The sequence below is a fragment of the Ylistrum balloti genome, unplaced genomic scaffold (assembly GCF_031769215.1).
Source record: "Ylistrum balloti isolate Yb309-2 unplaced genomic scaffold, AGI_CSIRO_Ybal_v1 Utg370568, whole genome shotgun sequence".
Lineage (NCBI taxonomy): Eukaryota > Metazoa > Mollusca > Bivalvia > Pectinida > Pectinidae > Ylistrum > Ylistrum balloti.
This window is the reverse complement of record NW_026782356.1, coordinates 46,373-57,184: the sequence shown is the minus strand read 5'-3', so window position 1 is coordinate 57,184 and position 10,812 is coordinate 46,373. Positions and strand designations below refer to the sequence as shown.

The 10,812-nt window shown below is 33.1% G+C and overlaps 1 protein-coding gene across 1 annotated transcript; it reads left to right on the top strand.

The window, feature by feature from the left end:
• The first annotated feature begins 287 nt into the window (after positions 1–287).
• Positions 288–9,789, top strand: LOC132556443 (meiotic recombination protein DMC1/LIM15 homolog). Its single transcript, XM_060220855.1, has 13 exons — positions 288–341; positions 2,990–3,034; positions 3,710–3,760; positions 4,621–4,716; positions 5,373–5,455; positions 6,829–6,923; positions 7,184–7,256; positions 7,481–7,572; positions 7,787–7,860; positions 8,596–8,710; positions 9,140–9,200; positions 9,413–9,529; positions 9,720–9,789. The coding sequence occupies exons 1-13, from the start codon at positions 288–290 to the stop codon at positions 9,787–9,789; spliced, it is 1,026 nt and encodes a 341-aa protein (XP_060076838.1).
• The last annotated feature ends 1,023 nt before the right edge of the window (positions 9,790–10,812 follow it).

The window sequence follows — 10,812 nt, the reverse complement described above, 5'->3', positions numbered from 1 at the left end:
CAAAGCCTCGGTGTGGAACAGGAAGTGACAATGGGAACTATATATTTCAAAATAAAAACTACGAAATGCAAAAGTGATTCACTGAAAAAAGTAAAAAAAAAAAAAGTGTGAAAATAAAACTACATCTTAAATAAAATTTTCACTTATTTCTTTTTGTAAAGTCAATAGCCTTTAGGTGAGTAGAAAACGAATACGTAATTTTATTTCGTTTCGTACAAAAGCCACAATGTAATCTGTATCGAATCATAATATAGCAGACGACATTAGCTAAGCAAACCAGAGAGAAAATGCAATCAGAAGATCAAGTAGTTGAAGAAGTGTTGGAAAATGATGACGACGACGTGAGCAAAATTCTATATTTGTAATTTTTATAATAAGTAACTATAAAACTTATCGGTGGTATACCTAATATTTAATATTTGGAAGCTGCTCTTTCTGGAAACTGTTTTATAGAAAGGGATAAAAAAATCTGCTTGTATGGAATCAATCTCTTGACTTTGTAACGCTACATAGCGGAGAAAATCTAATTAACTAGCATTGTTGTGTTTATAAACCCTTTTTTCTCCAAAAGAGGATAACTAATATTTTCAAAATAAACAGTAGACTTATAGAAAGCTTGATTATCAAATTGATCTTGTGACCAATGATTTCTGTTAACTTTCGATAAAACACAAGTATGTATGTTTAGGCTAAGTACATCCGAAACATCACCCTATATTGTTTAACACTTTCAGTTAGAAAAATAAAGAAAGCTATCTTGAAATAAATGGCATTAAAAAGCTGCGTGATTTTCCTATTGACACGTGTAAGTTTTGTGATACAACATTTTAATTTATCAATATTCTTTTTGTGACTAAAATGATATTCACTTCTCACTGGCTGACTAAATGGCTTTGGTCAGGCAGACCAGTGCAATTTCCACACTAACTACTAGATAGGGTATAGGCAGATAAGGTTTGTAACATGATGGAAAAGGGGCTTTGATGACTTCATGGCCCAGTGAAGATCACACAAGCTAATGACAGTGAAGTCACCACTGTGCCTAGTTTTTTTTATCCCCCTTTATCATACATCCCTGGTTTTATCATGATCAGTTCTATAACGTAGATTAGACATAATCTTACATTTTAAGAAAAAAACCCATTCGGTTTAATTTGTATTCGGGTCCGCAGATATAAAATAAAAGTTTTTATAACACTATCATAAGAAAATTTGAGAGTGCCATTTCGACAACTACGTGATCATCTTCATCAGACGAATGACCTTTGTGAGGCGTGCTAGGAATGGTGTACAAAGTGAACGAGATGGCAAGGAATCGACCTATCTTTTTGGCTGCAGTGTAATCCTGTGTAGACGAAGGTTGAAAATAGTGTGACGACATTGCAATCAGACTATATGAGAAAAAGGATACAAAATATACTGTACTCGATTCGGCTACGCTTTGTTTGACGTTGGTGACTGATGTGCGAAAGTCTGTGGCCCCCTCTTCCCTGTTTAGTACTGGCCCACTGCGGCATAGGCATATGGTCTCCATGACCGGCCGTCTGAACAGACTGTACCCATTGTCGACTTTTTTGGAATTTTTCCAGTCAAATCTATGAATTAAGTTGCTGCGTGGAATGATTTCTTATTGATCTTGGAATGAGGATGTTTTCGATCTGATCTAGTAGTTTTTTGCCTAGATGGAATTCCTACTCTTTCTGATGTTCATTATGTCGGAACCCGAATCTCTTGCCCATGTCCGATATACCATGCCACACAGTTAACCTACATGCGACCCGAAGAAAATGTTCCGGTAGCCTCACCCTACTTAAGTTTTTTCTTCACATCACGTTTAAAGTTTCAAACCCGCTAAAAAGTGAAGACAGAAAGAAATTAGAAAACAAATGAAATAGATCTACATTGAAAAGCGTTAAAAAAGAACAGAGACCTAAATAACAATTACTGAATGAATTAAGTCTTGTAAAATATTTGCAATATGATAAACGTACAGCTGTGAACATTAATAAATGTAAAGTTTGTTGTTTTTCGTTGCTGACAAAAGTGAAAATTTAAACAAAAAGTATATCCGGTCCACCTATTGTTTTAAGGCTTCTTTTTTGCCATGGATTTATTTCGGATAAAAGTTTGGTAAGAGTATAACACGGTACTGATTTTATGCTATTTAGAATGAAAAATACGCAGTTTGGAGTACATACTTTATACAACACCATCGATATTGCTCCGTTACATAATTTGTCATCGACAACCCACGCTCCTACAATGGTCACTGATTATACCGTGTCTGATAGCTAGTTCCTGGAGGCTGGATGGGGATTACCGATAACATAAATTATCATAAACCCACGCCTACCTGAAGGGCAAGATTCTACACCTGTAAAAATGAATAATCACGATATCTTTTTACAGGCCATGAATTTTAGCCAGCATATTGAAAGGAAGTGCGTTCAAGTATATTTGTGTCGGACAAGCAAATCAGATTAACCTATTTTACTACTTCAAGGATGAAATCTTGTGACATGTATCGAACTACATGTTAGTCTATATTCAGTTTTTATTAACAAATTAATCATGTGTTTTGCAAATACAGATATACATTCATAAGAGATTGTGCGAGATAGCTAATAGTAAAATAATTCATGTTTGTATAAATTTGGATACAGAAGACTTTGCCACATTATTTCTTTTGTGTCATTTGTTCCAGACAAATGAAATAATTTATGCATAACTTTTCTGTCAATACCGTTACCGTACCGTCCTTTAAACACGAAGGAAACTTTTGCATCGCCAAGAATAATGGAGGAGAGGGTAGTGTCTATGAATTCTTTATAATTTTATAATTGATAAAATATGACACGAATGATTATCATGTTTCATCACGGCATACAATGGGCGCAAACGCCAACAATTTATAATTCTCATGAATTTATTTCATGAACTTTCTTCAAAATGTTATTTTTAAAATTTGCTTTTATTTAATCTTTTTCAGGAATCCCTTTTTCAAGACATTGATATGCTTCAAAATCACGGGATTGTAAGTTTCCATTCTTTTTTCATGATAACAATTCAAGTCTTTAGACACAAAGCTTTAATGTTGTAACCAATTTTGTTAGTCGTATTAGTTACCATTTACATAGTTTTTCTTGCTTTCTATCCACATACATGTACGTTGAAATCCAGTTTTCCTGTTAGATGTTTAGGCCACTTTAGAATTTCCATACGCTTCATAGATATTCCCATACTTTTTACTCAAAGCCAAAAAAAGAATGATCATGGGATAAATCAACTGATATGTTCAAGTCCTACTGTTTCCATAATCAAAGGGGACACATAGTGTAACCATATTGTGATTACTACATCAGAATTTGTAGCGATTTTCATTTGCAGGGGCAGATACGCTTTAATGAAAAACTTTTCTCGAAGGAAAACTTTAGCTTTGTGTGTAAAAAACGTAAAGTCAAGAGGAGGGAATAAATGTAGTATAAGTAAAGGGAAATAACACGTTTGAATTTATTATTGTTTGATATTTTTTTCTTTTCTGAAACTTAGACTGTCATAAGGGATATGGCAAAGGAAATTAAAACTGTTCAAGGTTTATTATTTTATATGATCAATATTAGTTTCATTAGCGATTTACTACAGAATTATGAGGCTCTGGTTTTGACTTGTACAACTTGCACCATGATACAGATGTTTTAAAATATTGCAGAATGTTGCAGACATTAAAAAGTTAAAGCAAGCAGGAATATGTACTATCAAGGTAAGTGTTTCAATGGCATTTTAAAAAACACTTTCCATTGAAATAAAACAAAGATGTAACATTGATAACTTTTCACTGTGAAATGGAGAAAATATACATGCAAGTCGTTTATGCATTTATTTAACAACGTTCCAGACTGGGAAATCAAGAACACGAAAGACTCCATATCATCCGCTTATCTCGATCTTTTCCTACAACGAAATCAACATAGGCAGATTTAACCAAGCTGTGTGATAAATTTGATGATTTCGATTTGGATATTTTGAATTTTCCATTTCTGGAAACAATATCGCTACATCACCAACATATGATGCTACATGTTGCATTTCGGATTTGGTATTCGAGAGCATATTCTCAATATCACGAGTTCCATGCAAGATTTTGACAACTGACAGACAAACTAACAAAACCGAGTTTCGAGAGATGCAAATTATGAGGTGTTGCGGTCGTCATACTGGTCTCATTGATCACTATGACGACCTTTCTATGTAGGATATGAACTTGGATCTGTTTCGGACATGTTAGCTTGTTTGCTGGGTCTGTTGTTGTATATCCGGTTCTCATTTGGGTACATTACTTACTTGTATTGGTCAAGATTTATGTGACGGGTGCCTTCGATGAAGCAACAGACGCTAACTCTTCCAGTACACCTGGTCTTATTCTCCATGTACTTTTCACAAATCTCCATGTAGCATGTAAACATATATTTTTTTCATATATTGTACTAATTTGATTGAATCTGTGTTTGGGTTATTCTCTTCTTATGTTGGTAAATTCTTGCTATAATTAATAAGAAAATGGCTCCATATTCTTTATAAACCTGTTGTATTTGTGAAGGCTTTGTTCAAATGATGTTGCAGGGAATTCAAATGACAACAAAGAAGAAACTTTGTAATATCAAAGGAATATCAGAAGCGAAGATGGAGAAGATCAAAGAGGCATCTGGAAAGCTCAGTGTTTGTAACCAAGCTATCTTTCAAATTGCAAATTTGAACAGGAGAAATGTGTATAAATATATACGAGTATAGTAAAATTGGGAAAATATCGTTTAGTAAGCAAGTGCTGCATTACGTGAGAACTATTCCTTCTCACTGTGGTACATCTAACCACAATTAATGTCGCCGTTATCAATAATTAGATAACATATTTCGTGTATCAAGGCAACCAACTCTCATTCAAATATTAATATTTGTCTAATTTATTTACAAATTATGTTTGTAATTTATCTCCATAGACCTTGTTGTTCATGAATCGCAAGGACTGGACTTTCATATCAAATTTCCTGTTAATGATGTACTAGGTGACGAATCACATGGAAAATACTACTGTTGTCGCGCTGATAACGAAATCGTTTTTTTTTTTTTTCATCCACATAAATCTGACTTTCCACTAAATGATGTCTAGTGTTCTTGTTTTGGATTGCAATTTATTTCCTGGTCTGAATGTCACTGAAAAAACGTTGAGTCTGTCTAAGAAACGTAAAACCGTTCTCTAGAATTCTACATCTCGTTTCGAAGATGTCCAATCGGAGTACACATGTGAATGACATTTTCTTTATGGTTTACGATCATAACACACATTGAACTACAATGTTTATCTACATCTGTTCCAGGCTGATGGATTTCTAACTGCATTGGAGTATTCCGATAAAAGGAAACAGGTCTTTAGAATTTCAACAGGCAGTCAAGAATTCGAGTAAATATACATCATTATTTCTGTTTATCTCTGATAAATGTATCAGTTAATTTTTAATTGTTAATTATATAACATAATGTATTAACATTGTATATATTATCCACATGTCGGTAGACGTGTTGATAAAGATGTATAAAATATATGAAATGAATGAAAATGTTTAATACATATGAGCAACGGGTGTTCGTCGCAGGAATTATTTCAAAACTTCACTCCGATAATAAAACCTATTACGGTCTATATTTCTTTGAGCATTTTTTCGCATATGTAGGAGTTGTTTGAAAGTCATAAGAGGCTTTACAGAAACCATTCGGTACACAAAGGTAATCATCATCCAAAGAATTTTTTAAAAATCCAGCTTATGCTTCAATATTACAATCGTGCAAGTAGACTATTCATCATGAGTATTGAACCTATGGTATTTACATGTCACAGTTGATTCGATATTCAAGGGCCTGTTCCCATTATCACGATTTTCGTGCAAGAAGTAGTCAACTGACTGACAAATTTGTAACACAAGGGTTAAAAAGATGCAGGTTGATGAAAATTATGGGGAAGTTTTATTGTCGCCATAGTGATCTCATTGAGAATTATTCTATTTCTTTGTGCGACATGAAGCTGAACGTATTTGATGTTCGTTAGTTTGCCTGTTGGTTCCATTGTTGTATTCCTAGTACTCATTTGACAACGTGGCATTACTTACTTGAATTGACCAAGGTTTACATGGCGGGTGTCGTCGATGAAACACAAGACGCTTACTCTTCCGGAACAAATGGGTTTATTCTCCTTGTTCATTTTCAAGAGTATCTTTCTTTTGTTCATATTTTGCCCTAGTTTTATGGAATTTGAGTTTGGATTATGATTATGTTGCCATGTTGGTATTTTCTAGATGTTTGAACCCTAAACTGGTTTTATTCTCTTGTACTCTTTCATGGGTTTCAATGTAAAATCTTTCTTTTATTCATATTTTGCCCTCGTTTCATCGAACCTTAGTTCGAATTATTATTCTGTCCATATGCCGGCGTTTTATTGATTGTTTCGATTTCGGAATTGACTGCATAATATTTATACTTGGTATTTTCTTTTGTAGACTTTAAAGATGCTGAGTAAAGATTATCCTTTTACTTTTTATGTAATATATAATACTTCAGTGTTGGTGACGTGTTGATGGGTCTTATTTTAATTTAATTGAAGAGAAATAAAGAGTTCAAATGTCACAGGATTTGCTTTGCATTTTACGGTTTTGAGTAGTGGCTGGGAAGTAGACGGATTTGCAGATGAAAAGAATGGGATTTTTTAGAGAGGGAGCGGGCATTCAGATGCAATTAAATGATAAACGTTTTCAAAATTTTATTTATTACTATTAATCACAGCAAACTTATTGGTGGTGGACTTGAAAGTATGGCCATTACAGAAGCTTTTGGGGAATTTCGCACAGGAAAAACACAGCTTTCGCATACATTATGTGGTAAGTTTAAATACAGTAATACTAGACTGTTACCATAGGAATAAGTTATGATTAACAATATCGACGTATTTCAACATAAAGGTGATATTTTCAACACTTGATCTTATGAAAGATAAAGGCTGAATTGATGTTGATAAAGGTGTAACTTGTATGCAATCATATATCGAAGTTTGAACAGTTTGCCTTTAAAATACCCGGATTATCATTATTCTCAATCAGTACAATTTACATGTTGTTTTGTATGTTCTTTGTATTTTCAGTGACAACTCAGCTTCCAGGAGCCAACGGTTACACCGGAGGGAAAGTGATGTTTATTGATACTGAAAATACGTTGTATCCTTCAAGAATGTGTTACTCCAAAACGTTTTTTGAAAAACACAACAGTTTTTGATAATATCAAGAGTACACCGTATATGAAGTCATTCATTTGGATTACAAAGACAATAGATGCTTTCCGTTACTTTTATTACTTAGTTGTTTTGTTTTTATTATATGTCGTAAAAGGTTTCATAATCTTATAAAAAGATGAGTGTAAATAGATCCTTGATTTTATAAAGTCGTCCAGACAGACTGCGAGCAATTGCTGATCGATTCAATTTGGATCAAAACGCGGTTTTAGATAATGTTCTCTATGCAAGAGCATATACAAGTAAGTGGAAATCTGAGTGATGTGTATGTGGACTGACAACGTTTGATGAAACGTCTCTTTAAATCACATTTAATTTCATATTTTGTTAAACAAATGATATGTATATTAGAATAAATTATGAAAATAAATAAATGAATCGATAAATAAACGAACTAAGATTACAGTAAATTCAATGTTCTTATTTAAGCATCAAATCTATATTTTATATTTTAAGGTGAACACCAATTTGAACTACTTGACTTCGTGGCTGCAAAATTTTATGAGGAACCTGGCGTCTTCAAACTTTTGGTAATCATTTGTACACCGATTTTGTATTGAATCTGATTATTCATGGTTCAAAGATTATTCTATTTATTTGCAGAGTATTGGAGAGATTTCAATATGAGATGTATAAAATCATGAGTTTGTTTCTATAGTTCACAACAAGAAGAAGACCATGAGACTATTCATCGGATACATATGTATCGCTTTGAAACATGAATTATTTGAGGATACATGCAAGTCCCTATCTTAGCTTCTTTTACTTAGTTTTCAGTTGCACATTTCATTTTCATCTTAATCCAGATGTTAGTTTGCAAAATCAAAAAAAAAAAAAAAAAAAATCAAACGTACATAGCAATTATAAAGATATTGCGATGGTGAACACCAAGATCCATCAAGAATATCTTGTGATATGAACAATTTGTAAATGATTAAATGAAATTATATCCAAAGGAAAAATTCCACAAACAAACATATTTGAGGCATTTAAGAACGACTTAAAACTATTCATAAAAAAGAAATTAATACTAAAATTATATTGTATGTAGTTTGATTTTTAATTGCTGGAAACGATTTTATATGCACAAAAGAAGAAATGAAAATGCACTTCTTGAGAAAGAAAGTCTAAAGCATAATGCAAAATACGTGTTAAATGACGTTTCTACCAAGTAGAGTCAATGAACAAATCTAGATATTTCAAAGGCTGCGTTTTAAAGACAATGTAACTGCTTGATAGTTAGATGTTTGTTCGTTTGATTCTAGATCATTGACTCAATAATGGCTCTCTTTAGAGTGGACTTCAGTGGCAGAGGTGAACTTGCTGATAGGCAACAAAGACTAGCTCAAATGCTGTCAAGATTGCAGAAAATATCTGAAGGTACAGCATAATTATTGCACGAGTTGTCTCTATTGACTATGATTGATTTTGAACGATTTTCCCTTAATAATTGAATATTGTTTCTTGTTTGTTGCTATTCAAGGAGTTTGAATATGGGTGTTTCGTGATTTATTCATTGAAGTAATGCTAGTTGGTCTGATAGGACTGAAATTCACACCGAAGTAATGGAAATCGGTCTGATAGGACTGATATTAACAACAGTCGACAATTTCATGGGTTTTTACAGAAACTGTCACGCAAAAAAACGAGATGAACGTCTGTCATGACATGATGTCCTCTTGCCTTTTGAGTAACCAGTGGTAACCGATGACTGACATTTTAATCTCATGCATGCTAGATTATAATTTTCTGAATAAGAAATGTGAATAAATTCTTGAAAATTCTTCAAAATGAGTTATATTATTTCAGAATACAATGTAGCAGTATTTGTAACAAATCAGATGACAGCTGATCCAGGAGCAACGATGTCGTACGTATGCTTTTTCAAGTTTGTGTAAGCATCGATGTCATTATGAAATTAATAATACTCATATAAAACATTTATCACCACTAGAAAGTGTAAAAAATTTTGTTTTCAGTTTCAACATAAAGTTAGATTATTTGTACGATTACTCCTACACTGCCACCTGCACTTAAGTTGATTCCGTTTCAGCTTTTATTTATTTTTTTTTATTTTCACAGTTTTCAAGTTGACCCGAAAAAGCCTATTGGAGGGAACATATTGGCTCATGCCTCTACAACAAGACTTAGCCTACGGAAAGGCAGAGGGGAAAACAGAATTGCTAAGATATATGATAGGTATTTATCGTGAATTCTCTTTATGGAAACTATAAAATAGATAAATAAATAAGTGTTACAAATTTGGTTGTTTGGTAGTCAAGTATATCCAGTTTTAAATATTATACAAGAAATCAGTGTCCTTGTTAATTTTAATGTTTATTACGAACTCAAAAATGTTAATTGCTTCCTCCTACTCTTACTTATACAGCCCTGATTTACCTGAAAATGAAGCAACGTATGCCATAACAGCTGGTGGCATTGGTGACGCAAAAGAATGAACATGGACATTCAATTAATGCTCTACACAAAGACACTCGGGGCTCTTCCACCATCAATAATTTTATTTTGTCCTTTTATTTTACAATCATGTTGATATTAAAATTTGTTTTAAAGGCATTCTTTCTTCATGATCTTGGTTTCCTAACAATCGATAATAATCGTGTTTGTCACATGATAATAATACGAAGAGTATGTCGTTACATTGATGTACTGGTGCTTCACTTCAAATATATTCATACCTACATATATTCATTTTGCAATTGACAATTGACCTGGTGCTCACTAAAAAGGAAAATGATAAAAAGGACAGTCACTTTGATACTTAACATTATAAAGACCTTTGTCAGGGCACATGTTTATCAAAATAAACGAAATATAGACAAATTGTTATTAAAATTCATTTCGATTTTAGCGTTTTCCGATTCTTTAATAAAAAGACAGTGATTCCAGGACCACGGGTTTTAAAAGGCATCCAGTAAGAGCGAGAAAAAGACTGACTCTTTCAAATGCTACTCGGGAAAACACTATTAATGTATAATGTGTGACAAAGTCGAGCACTGAAAATCTCATATAAGTAGATAACTTTCCGTTAAAAAAATCTGTTACTGCGACTCGGATTTCTCCACTAGATCACAATCTATCCAGGAATTGAGCGACAATAGTCTATATCCACGATTTGCGGCAAAGGGAAGTGATCGACAATATGACATATGTAGAACAATCGGTCAAAATGCACTCAGCTCAGTTATGGCGATTGCCAACAAATGACGGATAAATTTAACTTTTCATTATAGAATTACGATACGAGTTTGCAATCTTTTTTCCTGCATGGAAGTATTGGTAAAATGTTTTCGCTAGATCCTTGAAGTACTCTTGTGACCTAGTGGAGACAGTGTTTTGATGTAAAGCACTGATGGCAAAGATGATATAGTTTTATTATATCAAAAATAATTCATCATGCGGCGAGGATATGAAATCTTATGAAAATCTAAGCGGCCATTTCTTCTGTTTTATGAATGTAT